The sequence below is a fragment of the Sparus aurata genome, chromosome 1, assembly GCF_900880675.1.
Source record: "Sparus aurata chromosome 1, fSpaAur1.1, whole genome shotgun sequence".
Classification (NCBI taxonomy): domain Eukaryota; kingdom Metazoa; phylum Chordata; class Actinopteri; order Spariformes; family Sparidae; genus Sparus; species Sparus aurata.
The window spans coordinates 36,183,541-36,200,372 of NC_044187.1; the positions used below are offsets into that span (position 1 = coordinate 36,183,541).

Genomic DNA, 16,832 nt, shown 5'->3' on the forward strand with positions numbered 1-16,832 from the left:
GAACAGTCCTGTGTTGCATTCAACTTGCGCAACTCAGGTTAAATAGCTTCCTCTTTTTTTTTTTAATCATCGTCTTGTTGTCAGAGTAGCTGCACATTCAGCCCTTCTCAGAACTGTATTCCTAACAATTGGGATTCCGCTGACTAAAAACTTCATCGCCAGAGGCCTCGAGCAGATTGCTAATCAGAGCAAAACACAGTAAGACCACTATTAACTGCTGTTCTTTCTTTCTCCCTCTCCATCCCACTCCCTCTTCTCTCTACTCCCCCTCCAGACAGTGAGATTGTTCCTCCCGACTGCCTGCGCCCACGCTCCTTCACCACAGTGCGCTCCTCCTCTCTGCGACGGGAGGCTGATGACTCCCGCCTGTCTGTCAGCCTGTGTGACCTCAACCTGCAGCAGGAGGACGGACGCTCCGCCCACGCTCAGTCCCATCGCCACACGCTCCACCTGGCTTCTGCCTCCTCCTCCTCCACCTGCCCTATACCACAGAACTCCCTCAACTCCCAGCAGTCCTCTCTGCTGCCATCCGCCCTGGAGAGCGACCTCCACTTCCACCAGCTGCGGGGCGCCCACATCAAGACGCTGGACGAGCAGACGGTGGCTCGATCTGAACACGCGCGAGAGGAACGCACTCTAGTGTTCACTAACCGGCCCCTGCGCACCGGAGAGACCGTCTTCATCAAAGTGACCAAGTCTAGCCCAGCGCGCTCGGGCTCCTTGTCCTACGGGGTGACGTCCTGTGACCCCGCGGTGCTGCGCCCCAGTGACTTGCCCTACAATCCAGAGGCTCTGGTTGACAGGAAAGAGTTCTGGGCGGTGTGTCGAGTGCCGACGCCTCTCCAGAGCAGCGACATCCTGGGCTTCTTAGTCAACCAGGAAGGGGAGGTCATCCTCAGCCACAACGGCACCAATGTTGGCATGCAGGTGTGTGTGGACAACTCCCGACCACTCTGGATGTTCTTTGGCTTGCATGGGGCTGTGACCCAGCTGAGGATTCTGGGTAAGTAAGCACTGCATGAAGTCACATAAGATACTCAGAGTTAGACAAAATAAAATGAAACTGATTTCAAAGAAGCCTTAAAGGTTAAACTCCAAGACTTGTGTACCTGTGCTGCATGTAATCTGATCAAATAGTCTCCAGTGATGTCACTCTGGCTACGTTCACACCGCAGGTCTTAATGCACAATTCCAATGTATTGTTCAAATCCGATTTTTTGTTTAGCTGTCCACATTACCTCTTTAAATGCGGCCTGTCTACGGATTGCTGTGTGAACAGCTCACGCTCCTGAAGTGCCCTGCATGCGCAGTTAATCATTGATGACATCACGCCTCAGCGGTGTTTACGGAAGCGAACATGGCAACGGCAACCGGTAACGTGGGACCGTATGGCTTAATGCTAAAAACAGTGTGTGGCGGCAGCCGGCAAATTTGTGAGCGGGTGATATCACGAAGGAGGAAGAGGAGAAAGAAAATTCATATTTTAATTATGGCTCTATGCGGAGCAATAGCGGCAACATCCGTACAGAGGAGTATTTGGATGCGGCGTCGGAGCCAGGAGTGGTGGGATCAGGATGTGGCTGGTTACAACGAGCAGGGTCACTGCTGTCCTCCATGTTTGTTTTGATTATGTTCGTGGCTCCCGCTCGCTCCCGCCTGTGGCACACTTTTTTTTCAATCAACTTTATTTGTCATTCATTTACAAAACAGTGCAGCGCGGGTCAGAATGACGTCAAAGTCGCATTAAATGCGACCTGGCTGTTCAGATTGCGGTCGCATTCAAAAAAATCCGATACGTATCCGATTCAGTACCACATTTGAATGTGGCCTGAATCTGATGAGAAAATGTCAGATTCAGTGCGACTTGTGCTGTTCACACTGTCAAAAGCAAATCCGATATGGGTCACACATGAGCGAAAAAATCGGATTCCGGTCACTTGTGACTGCAGTGTGAACGTAGCCTCTGTGACCAAGTGGAGTTGTAAGTCTTTGTTTGTTTTTGTTTTTTTCAGGTTTTGAAAAGCAATCCATTGGTCTAGCCTCGTACTCCTTATTTATGATTCATTATGACAGTTTATCAAAATCGATACAGCACAACCACAGATCACACTTTTTTTATTCCACACATTGTTCTTCCTTTTCAAAAAGTGGCATCCCCATGACCCACAATTCAACTAAGCCAGTGAGAGACATCACAAGAGGCAATTTATCATATTACATGCAGCTTCCTCTGGAGCCTTAAAAGGATTTTGGTACCATTTGTACCACCTAATGCTTACCCCTCGTACTATCACACAGCTGGGGACTTGTGAGAGGAAAAGCAATGGTCAAAATCAATACAGGCCGAGATACAGTACACTGACTTTTAGTCTCTTATATACTGTACATCCAAAAACACAGGACCTGACAATTCCCATAATGCAACCAATAGCTTCTGTTTGAGATACCCTCTAAACGCAGGCATCTTTGAGACTCCATGCAAGCAGTTTGTCAGGCGTTCTGTCAGAGATAGACAGATACATCAACCAGGCTGATTTATTGGTCAATATTATTGCAGATATATCAGTATATACATATATGTCAGCTGATATCAAGAAATTACGGTACAGAAAGGCCAAACTAGGCTTTACTATAACAGTTCATAGTAAAGGTAAAGGTGGACTCAAAAGTTGACTCCAAAACAGTTCAAAGTTGGATTTGTGAACATGGTGAAATAGCAGGAAGGTAGAGGTGGTGAGCTCAGGCGCAGGCAGGTGGCTCCGCAGGTGCTTCATGGGGAGACTCGCGGTTACGCAGGTAGCCAGCTCAGGCAGTCATGGTTGAGCAGGGCGGCACAGCTGCAGGGGCTGGGTGGCAAGTGGTCGAGGAGCTGGTCCACAGAAATGGTGCGATCACACTGGAATGGGAGAGCTTGCTGGATTCGATCGCTGGCAAGTGTAACTAAGAAAACTTCAAGCATACAAACTCAAGAGTCCCTGAGAGAAACCAAGTGCCACTGGAGCTGGCGACAATAAGGGAAGACCGGGGTGGAAGAGCAGGTGCTGATTAATCCAATACGCTGCAGGTGTGTGGATCAGCAACCGCTCCTGCCTTAAAAAAAAAAAAAACACGTGTAGCACCTCCAGGGTTCTCCCCAGAAATTTTTACCGTCTGTCCGGGGGGGGGGGGGGACACGGACGGACAGACAGACGGTCATCAACTCCGTAAGCCGGGGGACGGACGGATGCTCATCACCGTCAACCGGGGGACGGACGGATGGACGCTCGTCACTGTCACGCGCGGAGTATAGCGGCGCTGACCTAGCGGTATAGCGGCGCAGCGCCGCTGTTCCACCGTCTGGGGAGAACCCTGACCTCTGAAAAACACGGTCAAAAACAAAACCATGAAAACAAGCCAGCGCAAAGTCCAATCATGACACTTAACCCTCTGAACACCATGCATTCAGGCTCTTTTCACTGAGATATTTAAGTCCTGCCACCGTTACCAGTCTCGTTTAGTGAAGACTGGTCAGAGAGGAATGACAGGAGTGATTCTGAGAAGACTTTTTCTCATCTTCATTTTGGATAAAATGCCAGGTAAGTTTATTGTTACTGGTTTGCTTAATGTGTGTAAGGTAAAATTGTGGAGCTATTAGCTAGCATTTCAGCTAGCTAACCTTCACAGTTCACTAACTTTAGCTTCAAGCTAATTAACATTGCAACACCACTTTATTTGTAGTTTATGGACAATATCAACTCCAAGTGGATTGGTGCAGCATCTGTATTAAATTCTCAACAGAGAAGTATTTACTTTTATCTTTAGACTGACAGCAGGTGCAGCACGTGTAAGTGTGTGTGTGTGTGTGTGTGTGTGTGTATGGGGGGGTTTACCTGTAGTTTGGTCGGTGAACGCGTGTTTTACTCTGAACGGAGCTCTGTAGGCGAACAGTTCTTGTAGGTGCCAGAGCACAAAATTAGCACCATGTAGAATTCCAGCCACACTATCAGTCCCACTGTGGCAAGTTCAAATGAAACGGTAGAGAGAGAGAAAGAAATTGGGACACCTTTTTAAGATGGCGGTGGTGTGTCAGCCCGCTCCACCATTTACCGCGGAAACAAACCATACCTGTTTGTTGTCATACTATGTTATCATTAATGTTGGCTGTTACATTGAGATGAACTTTTTTATTGTCATCAAGGATGGAGACTGTGCGAGTGAAGTACTGAGATCATCAGAAGTCATTTCTTATGAGGGGCCACTGACCTTCAGATCCTTTTTGGACTTTGATGAGTGAAAAGTGTTACTACTTTCACACACTGTTAATGTTGTACTGTTAATGTTGTTTATGCTTTGCACATCTGCTTTTTATATTTTTCACGAGTGTTGTGCCACACCTTGAGGTTTACTGTTCTGCACTGACTTATTGTCTGTAGAGTCTCAGCCTGATGTTGGTGATGCAGAATGTTCCTGGAGAGGTCACCTAATGCCCACAAGCAAAAAGTCCTTCAACAAAGCAGTGGACTTACACAGACCAGCAAGCTTCAAGACCTGTTCAAAATGCTGCGTGGAAAGGAAATGTGTTTTTGAAAGTAAATGGAATGACAATCACATCCATGTATTTTCTGTGTGAATTTTATATTTGTGATCGATTCAGTTGAAAATCAGTATGTTGATGTTTTGCACTTTTTGAAAGTATTTTAAGAATGAAGCGTGTTGTGTTAAATGCTAATTTCTGATTTATTGTCGATAACTTTGTACTGTATAAATGCCACTCTTCATAGATCATAAATCAATTCTATGTTGAGTGAAATGGAAGTAAAGCTGTTTTAATTTTTCCTAGATAGAATAAATTATCATCATGTGGGGTAAAATATACTGAAAAGAGTAAAAGTAACTCTGCAGTAAGAGTACATTTTACTCTATTCAGACTAGGACCAAATGTTATCGTTTTTTAGAGTAAAGGAGTGCCGAATTTGACGTGTTTTGTGTTTTCTTTTACAGTATCTGGTTGGTGCAAATATCACAATTTTAAGCTTAGATTTAGTAGTTTTTCCTGCCGGAGCATTTCTCACACATGATTTGTTCTGCTGGAACTGTGAAAACTAAACGATGATTTCTGTTTTCACAGTTTCTGCCTATAAAAAAAAATAATTAGTAATGTTGGTCATTGTTTTTAAGAAAACATGCCTAGTGGGTTTTGGGACTCAGAAACACTGTCACCATTACATAGTTTGCCCATCAAACAACACTAAGTTTATTTTTACATTGTAAACTATTCCATTCAGTATGGATATTATCCCAATAAATAAAACAAATCTAAGGGATCCCTATCAAGATTTATTTATTATTTTTATTATGTGCTAATTTTTTTAAATCATGATGGCAAATGTCTGACACAGATAAAGCACACTGGAAAATAGGGTGTTTGAAAGTAATCTACTAGGCTATTAAAGACAACAATCTAGATCTTATTTTGAAATTGTGGTACAGTTCACTAACATTGACTTCACGTTTTAGCTAATGTGCACCCTTTGTTCTCACACAGCATCCCTTATCTTTGTAAAAAAAAAAAAATCCCACTTGAAAGAGTAATTTATGGTGGAAATAACCATCTTTTTAAGTCCAGTGACAAGTCTCGGGTCAAGAACTTACAGATCATCATATTGATCTTCATTTGGCTGGGCACACCACTGCTGACACTTCTGGGATCCTTGCCTCATTTATTTACTCCCTGGGGCTGAAATCTATGCGTGCAAAGCGTTGATTTCTCTGACAGTATGCCAATGGAGGTAAACCACATCAGCAGATGTCTTGAGACAGGAAACATCTGTACACACTCATAGGATAAGCAAGAAAAGTAGATGCTCTTGTCACGACCCGGCAAAATGAAAAACAGGAAGCGAGTGAACAGAGGTGGAGAGGAGCTGCGGGAGGGAGGGCTGCGACCTGCACACAGCAGGGACAACAAGACGTCTCTGCAGGGCGGACACTTTGCCTGCCAGCGGTGTACCGGGACACCTGAGGCTTGTTTACCTTTCTAAATGCTGATAATGACAGGGGAGCGCAGAAGGTGTGTGTGTGTGTGGGAGGGAGTGGCATTTATTTGTGAATTCATTAATTCATGAATGCCACTCTTAATGCCATTTGTTCCCACATCTGCTAGAGAAATTCAGTGAAACCCCATTATAACAACAGCATCACACAAATGTACACGTAATTGAAATCATAATATTTAACAACATGTTATTATTGCATATATTCCACTCAGAGACAGCGGAGGGTCGACCGTAACAAGGCAGCATCTTTGCAGCACACGCAGCAGTTGACGCTGTCTCCTATTAAAGTCGCTCTTAAGACGCATAACAGCCGCGGCCTTTTTAAAAGTGTCCTAAGTGTTTGTCTGTGGAGGAAAAAGCATCTATAAATACATCCTGCTTTTCTTCAGTGATGGGAGCGGAAAAGGAAGCAGGAGGTTGAAAGATGTTAGAGGGAAACAAAGGACATTGACTTTAACTAGACATGACAGAGAGAGAGCGGCTGAAGATCAGGCTTAAACCTTTCTCTTGTCAAAACACTTTCAAAATAATAAACAGGGTTGGGTGCTAACTGATTACATGTAAAAAGCATGATGTAATCTGATTACAAAAAAGTAAGTATAGATTACATTTGACTTCAGATTCAATTAGTAAAATATGTGTTTGGATTATACTTACATTGTCAAGGATCCAGTAATTTATTTCTGATTATGTCTTTAAAATCTTTAAAACGTTGTTCTTTTTTTCGTGATAGTGAGTGACCCGTCAGACGTCCCATGACATGGAAAGTTAGACTTCAGACCTGTATAAAAACTACGACAACACTATGAAAACACTCGAATGCACAATTTCTGAATTTAGAAGCTGTGCCTGTAAACGGGCCGCCAGGACGTCTTTAAGGATGTGTTGTCATGGACTTGACAATCCACACAGTGAATGAGATCGTCTGTCCTTTGACCCTTGATTCAAGTAAGGGAAAGTTTCCAGTATTAAAAAAACTCTTCTGACAGGAAGGGAGAAAAAAATGGATGAAACATCAGGAAGAGCCACAGAGGACGGACCTCTCTCTGAGGATGAACCAGACAATGCAGTAGATGTCCTGCGTACAGAACGCAGCAGACAGTACAAAGATTTAATTGACAGGAATACCTTTCTATTACCAATGAACATGAATAAAGGAAAGATGTTTCTTTCTTCCATGTGGCCTCTATGTGATTAAAAGCAGAAAGAAACACAGAAAGACAGCAGGAACAGAAACAAAAGAAGCTACACACTTCAGTTTGTGCCAGTAATGTTTTTGTAAAGGTAATTTAATTTGACTGTGCTGAATATATAATACTTTTTTGCATTAAACATGTTTTGAGATGTTTAAAGACGCTCAAATATTAAAGGCTGTGTCCATTTTTAATATAATGTGTGATATTTTCAGTGCTTGATTTTTAAGTAATCTATAAGTATTCAGATGAGATATCGTTTTGTAATCCAATGGATTATGTTACTTATTACAAAGAACGACCATGTAATTTGCATTGAGTAACTGATTTGAGTGTAATTTGAGCCAACCCTGATCATAAAATATAAAGGATTGGACACCTCATATGGGGAATCACTATGGTATCTCTGCACTTCTGTTGTCCTGTTAGTTTGACCCACTTAACATCAATTGAAAGGAAAGTAACCATGACAGCCACGTCAATACAAATCACAGTGAGCTTCAGAATACAGGAGCATGGATGGATGGATGGATGGATGGATGGATAGATAGATGGATAGATAGATAGATAGATAGATAGATAGATAGATAGATAGATAGATAGATAGATAGATAGTGGGGTCTGTGTGTAGGAGTTTAATGGCAGATGGAATAAAAGACTTTGCGTATCGATTTGATTTGCTCTTGGGCACATTATAGCGTCGACCAGAGGGCAACAATAAAAACTCGGTGGACATAATGTGGTCTGGTTGGCTGATTATAATTATTTTTGCTTTCTCAGCTGCTTGTTTTTCCCACATAGTGCCCAAATTCCTCTGCTGAATGCCAGTAATATTGGAACATACTTTAACAATGGTGTTTAAGCTGTTCCTCTCCTTCACAGTTGAAGATAGGTACATTCAAGTACAAATACAATAAAATACAAAAGAAACAATAAAGTACTGTATGATATATACAGTTAAATGTTTAAGTAGTAAAGTAAAATACTGACATAAACAAAAAAAATGTGGAGGTATTGTGGAGTACAGGTGGAAATTAAGGTGCAAGAGGATAAGGTGCAGTTTTATTTACATTAATACTTATTTAAAGTGTGACAAAATGATGTGTGTGTGTTTTGGAGTTGTTTTTTTTTGTGTTTGTTTTTTTTTTCTTTTTTAATTTATTAGTTTATTTTGTTTACAAACATATTCCAACTAATAATAATACTATAAAGAAAGAAAAAGAAAAAGAAAAGAAAGCAAAACACAAGCAGACAAACAAATAGCACGCTTCTAGTCCCTTCCAAAAAACCCCGCCCCTCCACCCCTTAAATGGTCTCAGGCACTATAACTACAAACTTCATAAGCAAATTCAAAAGAAATGTTGAGAGGACAAAAACTGTATCTGTGTCAATTCTTAAGACCTTTGCACATGACTTTAAAATGTTGAATGACACTTCAATGGGAGTTCCTATCAGTACCTTAGGAAGTGTTTTCATATAATAAAGACATCCTGAGTCAATATTCAAGCTTTGTAACATATGCTCCTCAATGGTTTTCCAGTCTTTAATCACACCAGGATCCAAAAACACATTTACTTGCTGACAACCAAATGATAAATAGTAATAAAAAAAGTTAGGGAGCTGCAAACCACCTTTTCTGTATGGATTAGACATCCTCAAGTATGAGCATCGCGCCTTTTTACCATGCCAAATAAATGCTGAGATTGCTTTATGTAAGTCATCAAACCAGGCTTTTTGTATGATAGTGGGTAGCATTCTCAAGATGTAGTTGACAGTAGGGAGGATGTTCATTTTATTTTATTCATTTGTGTGTTTTGGAGTTGTAAAGTCTGATGGCATCAGGTAGGAATGATTTCCTGTGCCGTTAGGCAGCGGAGTTGAATTAGTTGAATTAGTCTTTTGCTGAAGCTGCTCTTCAGCTTGTCCAGAGTTTTGTGGAGAGGTTGAGGATGATCACCAGCATCCTGTCCTCCACCAGCTCCTCCAGGGTGACAAGATCAGAGCCAACAACAGACCCTGCCTTCTTGATGAGTTTGTTCAGTCTGTTGGCCTCCCACCCTCTACACGCCCCACACTGTCCGTGTCATCAGAGAATGTCTGCAGATTAGGTACTTAAAGGCTGCAGTGTAGGTGGTGAAGAGGAAGGGAGACAGCACAGTTCCCTGGGGGGGCGCCAATGTTGCAGTCTGTCCGTCAGATAGTCATCGAACCATGTGACAAGAGGGGAAGCCACCTGCATGTTCTCCAGTTTGGCCTTTAGCAGCCTGGGCTGAATGGTGTTAAAGGTGCTGGAGACGTCGAAGAACATGGAGCTGGAGTCATATCTGTGGAAAACAGGTTGAACTCATATGCTCGCTGTTCATTTCCCTCAGCTGCTCCTCCAGCGTTCCTCTGGAAGACGGTTATCTCTCTCATCCCTATCCATACGTCCCTGGTGTTGTTGTTCTCCAGTTTGTATTCCAGTTTTCTCCTGTAGTTGTCCTTACTCTCCCTGCTGTATGCATCTTTAACATTTGCATACGGCAGATCTATTGTTTCATTATTACGTGTAGTGCATTTAACAAAAAAGTGAAACGGGGGGAGTAATGATGAGAGAGAGATGTGGTTGAAGTCACCTGTGATGATGGTGAAGTCTTGCGTCTTGGCGAGCGCTTCCAGTTTGCCCATCTTATTTGCCAGGGACCTTACGTTTCCAGTAACCACAGCAGGGATGCAGGGTTTACACTTCCTATTCTCCCTTCTCGGTTCAACACCCACTCTGCAGCCTCACCGCCTCCTCCCTGTGAACAATGCTGGCTGTATTGCAGGCATGGCTTCCAGTCACCAGGAGAGACCCAAGTATGAAAAAAGTTAGAATGAGATATCCCAACCGCTGAAAAAGGATCTTGATGTGTGGATAACGTATAAATCCACAGCGCAGTGTACAGTCACACAAGAAAAACACACTACAAAGCACTGGGAGCTGCATGACAGGCCGCCACTAGCACGGCACCATCAGAAGATCTATCAGTGATCAATTCAGAAAGCGCCAAATAACAGGAAGTCAGTGTTCATTGACTTCCTGTGTTTCAGTGTCCCCTTCAACTTCAACAAAACAAACAGTGTAAAGGAAAATGTCCTGACGCTATAGCAAGTTTTCTATGTTTCCTGTGTTATCACACAGAGCGATCACCGGCTCTACTGTTAAATTACCTTTTGGCTCGGCAAGCGTGCAGAACAGACCTCCAGGTTTTCCTATGTGCAGCTCCAGCAATCATTTAGTGGATCCACAGTGTGTTGGAAGCAGAACAAAGCAGGAACAACAGAACAATGGGAGTGGTCCGAGGCATATCTCCTCATCAGAGCAGATTTTGGAATTCCCACCGAGGTGTTAATCATCTTTACATTCCAGCTGCTTCGAATTAGGAAGCATCTCTTATCTCTCTCCTGCAACTCTTGATCTATTGCTTTGTGTTGACTGGAGAGCAATTAAGCTTTCAGTCAGGCTGAACCCGAGCCATGTCTTCCACTCGGAGTGAGGGATGTTAAACTTGAAAGCCCGGCAGTCCCAGTGGACCCCTGCTCCTCGGGATGGAGAGATAAAGCAGTCATCACAGAGGCCTCTCACTTTAAACAAAGCATGAAGTAGTGGACCATTCTAACAGGAACAGGCATACTCAAACAGATACATCAGGGCAGCTCGGGTCCACCAGGAGTGCTCAGACAGGGGAATGATGGTGGTCGCAATCGATACTGCATTAGTTCTATCAGTCGTGATGGCCATGAAAGTCATGCTTATTTCATCATTTGAAATTGAAACGTCTTTGTGCATATTACTGTCGACCAGCAGGATAGAGTGTGTGTGCATGTGTGTTCACATGAAACACTGGTCCATAGCACGGACAGAGGTCAAAGATTAAAGGGGAATTCTTGTATTTTTTTTTAAACCTGGGTTCCATATTCACATGTTTTGGTGTGTGAATGATTGATACTAAATGTACTGGAATCTAGTTTAGAAGTTTTTGCCGGAACATGAACTCATTCTGATTATCTGGATGGGGAAACAATTTTAACAAGGATGTCTTGACGTAAGCTTGAAAATCTTGGTTTTATTGCCGCAAACGAAATATCTGAACGTCTCGTTAAAACTATCCAGTGGTTTCGCACTCACACATGGTGAAAGGTTGCCGCAAATAGTGGTCTCTGACCTGTCAACAGTCTCACTCTGCTGTTCTGCCACCATGTTGTATGATACATATGGTACGCAAAAATGAGAACGCACCTGTTGTTTGCAGACGCTTCAAACACCAACATTCTATTTTGATGACTGGGTTATTTTTCTCCGTTGTCCACGTATCTCTTATTAGTGCAATTATCCACAAAAACAAGTTGAAAGCAGAGCAGCTGACGGGGGGAGAGACAGCGAGCGGACCTTGTGCCTTGTGGTGTGGAAATAGGACACCCATCCAGTGACCCACTTCGCATGTATTATAGATTCCATTAAAATGTCAGCGCACTCATGCTCAAGTGAAATGTCTCACCACCCACGTCCTCACACACTGCAGCTGCCGCGCTCCTCTCTACTCCTCTTCGAAACTTCTGTCATTTTCGCCGGCGTCTTCTGGATTTCTCTGAGGCGGTCCGTGAACACTTCGCACCGGACGAGAGTGTTGCTGTGGTTTCAAAAGTCAGAGGTTCTTCTTCCTCTTCAAAAAAAAAGAAATGGAGTAAATATAACAATGCATGAGATAACAATAAAATGCATGTAAATTACAGTCTAACTATGCACTCACACAAGGACATGGGTTTGGTTTTGGTATTGGTGAGGGCAGAGGACATCACAGATACTGACATGCAGAGCGTGCCCTGCCGGGAGGTTTCTAGGTGTCTGCTGCCACCAGAAGGGCAAAAAGAGAGAGAGGAGAGCAGTTACACAAGGTAGATTACCTGCTGTGTTACAATGGTGTCATTCATCTGTGGTGAACCAGGGACACCTGCAGTAACAGCGAGGGGCGGAGAAACAGCCCAGCGCTGCGGTTGTTAAGTTGCTCCGTTCTCCGCTGTCATCGAGCTTCAACCTTTTATTTTGTCATCTGAGCGACGAGATCTAAATATTTTGAAAACCAAGACTTTGCTTATTTGAATTAAGATATAAAAAAAAAAACCAACCCAGCATTGTAAATACACTACCTGATCCAAGGCATCATTCTGATGATCTCATGCAATGTCACAACATTTATTTCCATCCACCTCTCTTCTTACCATCACTGTGGAACAGGGGAAATCTGGAGCCATCAGACCACATGACCCTTTTCCATTGATCCAGAGACCAGTATGTATGCTCCTTAGCAAGTTGAAGCCTTTTCTTGCAATTAGCCTCAGTCATCAGTGGTTTTTTCGAGACTACACGGCTTTTTTAGTCCTAATCCCTCACGTTTCTTCAGACTGTGTGCAGAAATGCTCTTACTTTCACTATTAAACATAGCCGTGAGTTCTACTGTTAATTATTACTATAAATTAATTAATCATGTAAGATTTTTTTCCGACCACGTTTCTTTCTGGAAGATGATGGTTCACCGCCTTCCTTCCAGGTTTGAATAATGCATCGACCAGTTCTTAACCCAGTTTTAGTAGGTTCTGTGATCTCCTTAGTTGTTTTCTTTGCTTGATGCAGGTCAATAATTTGACCCTTCTCAAACAGAGTTTTCTTCTCCACGACCACAGGATATGTCTTCTGACATGGTTTTTCAAGAGATGAGAAGCTACTCACTGCTTCAGTTAGGGTTAAATGATTGGTTGCCAGTGGAAACATTTTAATCACTGCAGTAATTATCCAATGGAAGGCTCTTACCTATTTGCTTTGTCAAATCCAGGTGGTGACTTTGTTTTTGGTTTTGTTTTTTTTGCCAGGCAGTGTATTACACTAAGCCTTCCATTCATAATCTCAGAGAGACAGAGGGCTAGGGAGGGAGGGAGGGAGTAGGACCAGAGTGCAGTTGATAATTGTTCCCTGCTAGCTTTTGTCATCACGCCTTCACCAGCTTCAGAAATGTAGTTATCGCCTGAATCTGGTTATAAGAGTTTGATATTCTGTAAGCCGAGAAAATCAAAGCAAACCTCAAATTCAAGACATTGACATGCATCCACGTTTATCTACAAATGTGTCGTTGCGACATCTAACTGATTTTGGTCGACAAGTCACAATTGTAGGCTCCTGTGACTGAATCAATATGAGACCTTCCTCTGATATGATTCATCCGCCGGTGCACCGAACAGCTTTGGCGCAAATAAATTCAACCAAGATGTAGCTAGCTACTACAGCCAGCCCACATTCATGAGCCAGCATATTACACGACATGTCCCTAGTGTCCATACCCAAACCATGCACTCATAACACTTACATGGTATTGCAAGAGGAACATTTGTGTCTGCTACCTCATCAAGCGTATCTGAAAAAAAGAGACAGACATTATATACTAACTGACATTTACATTTTTGCCAGAAAAAATCTTCAGTGGATTGTATTGTACTTTACTTTAACAGCCCTACATAATGTCTCCAGGTCTTTCTCTCAGGCTGCAGTAACAACTTCCAACAATAAACATACTTGCCAACGTTGAGACCTAAAAAATAAGGGAGGATTCCCTGCCCTCTCAAAAGTCTGTACGGGTTATGATTGAAGTCAGTGCAGCCTCTGTGATCAAAAGCAACATCATCAGGCTTCTCAAAATTCATTTCCTGTTTTCCTTTCAGTCTTTCTGTAAGAAATAGAAATCGTGTCCAGGACACTGGAAATATGAGTATTTATTTCTCTTCTCCATTTCTCGGTCCGTCACTCGCTCACTGAGAAGAGCGAGGCAGAACAGAACAGAACAGAACAGAACAGTGAATGCACGCTGCACCGTGGCAGGAACAGGCTGTGATAACCAAAAGGGGAAAGTGCGTGAAAATCGGGAGAAATGAAGGAGAGTTGTTAGAACAAAAGGAAGCAATAAAAACCTGGTGTCCTCTCAGGAAATCAGGAGTGTTGGCAAGTACAGTATGCCAATGAGAGGGGCGGAGCAGCAGTGAGCACATCCCTCACTGTTCTGAGTAAAGCATAATAACTGAACGCATTGTAATCCTCGGAAGATGTGCAGTGAAATATATCCACATTTTCTGGTCCTGTTTTCTCTGCACTGGATTTCTGCAGCCGGGCTGAGTGAAGATTCTGTGTGGAGAGTCTTTTAAGTGGCTTTATCAAATGATACAATATCATTTAGGGGGCCAATCCCCAATGGAAATTATGCCCTGTCCTCGTACCCGGATAAGAAATTAATTTTCATATGCCTTCGTTCCCCTGTGAGCTGTAATGATTGAACGATGAGCTCTGATTATTTTGTTGAATATTGAATCAATCCGTGAGTTTGTGCTAAGATCTCGTTCATTTTGCACTGCTGGAAAATGGCAGCACGCCTTATAGAAGAGACCGCACATCTTTCACACCTCAGTTGTTGAATTTTTGAATCGATATTGCTTTATTATTTGTTGGCCCAGTGGTTTGTGAGGGCTTGGCATTTTGCGTTGCTTAAAGCAAATGATAAATTCAGAATGGAGAATAAGTAAATCCTAATCCTATTTCAAGGTATACGGTTGTGTAAAAATTGACATTTGTATTGATGTACATTTGCTTAGCTGTGGTATTGAATTCTACCACATTAGTGTTATAATATAAAAATGCTTGTTCAATCAGAGAAACCCTCTGGTTTCATTCCTTTAAGGGTCATTGTTACTTATAATAATCATCATCATCATCATAATAATATAATCATGATACCATATGAACATTTTCTGAGATACTGCGAAAAAATCTCACACGGTGCAGCTGTAACTTTATACGTATGTATGGCAGCACGTACACGACCTGATTAAGGGTTGAGCAGCTCAGATGTGTGATGTGATGTGTCCTCCCTGCAGAGCAGCTCTTTTGTCTCTCCAGATAATATCTCCACCAGACAAAAAAGATTACTGCCATTTTTTGCAGCAGGGTAAACCATGACCTTAAACAACTGCCTTCCGAGCTGCTTTCTTCTCATCAGGTCTAAACGCACAAAACAAACTGAGCCTAAGTGCACATTTGTCCCAGGAGTGCCTCGGCAAAAAGACGTTGTCGGCAATTAAATTAACAGCCACCCATTTTGTGTTTGAGGATCGTGTTTCACCAAGGAAATGTTAATGTAAACTATTTGAAAGGGTATTTTCCTTCTTCTTTTTTTCTTTCTTTCTTTCTTCTTTCTTTCTTTCTTTCTTTCTTTCTTTCTTTCTTTCTTTCTTTCTTCTTTCTTCTTTCTTTCCTTTCTTTCTTCCTTCCTTTCTTTCTTTCTTTTTTTGTTTTTTCAGTCTACAGTGCGGTTTGGAGATTTTCCATTTAACTCCTTTCTCCCCCTGTCAGGCATCTACACACAAACACACGCTAAGCCCTCAACCCTTGACCTCCCCTCAGCCTCAGCCCCACCCAGCTCCCTGATCACATACTCTGCATACCTCCAATGCTTTAAATTCTCTCCATAGACGTACTCATATATGCTAAAGATGAATGGATGGGTGATTAGATGATAGATGAAGTAGAGAGCAGCAGAGATGTTGCCACAGAGGCAGAAGCCTGCCTCGTCACAGCTGTTCACACAGGTCGCTCTAATCTAGTGGTGAGCAGGCGGGATCAGGGCTGGGCACCACAGATCATGCCTCAGCTGCCCTGAATGGGTGGTGCCGGCCTGCCAAAGGGATTAACAGGGAGAGATGGACAGAGAGAAAGAGGATTCAGTTCCACGGGGGAAGCACTCATGCTGCAGTGCTGCGGGGTGATCGGGCTGGAGTAATCCGATAAAAGGTGAAACATGACAAGTCCGGCAGCACCTTGCGGGGGCGGCACGGTGATTTACTGATCAACACTCACAGCATGATTCTAAGCCTTTAACACAAAATAGTTCACGTAACTGGGTTTTTCAGTGCACATTTAAAGTTCTCGGTATGCTTCAAACCAAGTGCTTGTTGGATCGTTCAACAGAGTCTGATATCCCGTATCAACCTGTGGGGTTGAAACTGTTTTTGTAATCTTTTACCAAACAATCCAACAATCACTGCAGCTTTCAAATGCACACTGTAGATGTGAACGTAGCCTTGTTTCAGCCATACTGAAGCCTTTATTTTTTTTCTTTTTATACCATGCAGTCGCTAGGTTTCCTATGTCCATATGCACAAACAGAAGACATGTGGCAAAATGTTGACATTTAAGTTAGAAAATGAAAAAAAATAGTGTGTAAAACAGTTGAAAAAAACAGTGATAATCAGGAGATTGATTAAATTTGTTTTGCACTGCTGGGAAATAGCAGCATGTCTGTAAAAGAGACAGTCCATCCGTCACAGCTCATTTGTTGAATATTAATGATGATATATTACTCTACTTACTGTTGGTGCAGTGGTTTGTGAGGTGGTCGCTTTAACTGATCAAATCCATGAATGGAAGTCAGAATGAGAAATGGGTTAATTTTTGTATTTAATTATTATTCTTTCAGAGGCATTATCTAAACCTTTTAAAACAAAACACAGATAGACATTGCATATAAAGCGTACCATATAATCTCAA

The 16,832-nt window shown here is 42.6% G+C and overlaps 1 protein-coding gene across 2 annotated transcripts in view; it reads left to right on the forward strand.

The window, feature by feature from the left end:
* Positions 1-16,832, forward strand: part of neurl1aa (neuralized E3 ubiquitin protein ligase 1Aa) — an 82,356-nt gene that overhangs the window by 58,049 nt on the left and 7,475 nt on the right. For both annotated transcript variants that reach the window (XM_030429670.1, XM_030429671.1), the window contains exon 4: positions 275-1,003. In XM_030429670.1, coding sequence (XP_030285530.1) covers positions 275-1,003 — 729 coding nt within the window. The remainder of the gene's footprint in view (positions 1-274; positions 1,004-16,832) is intronic.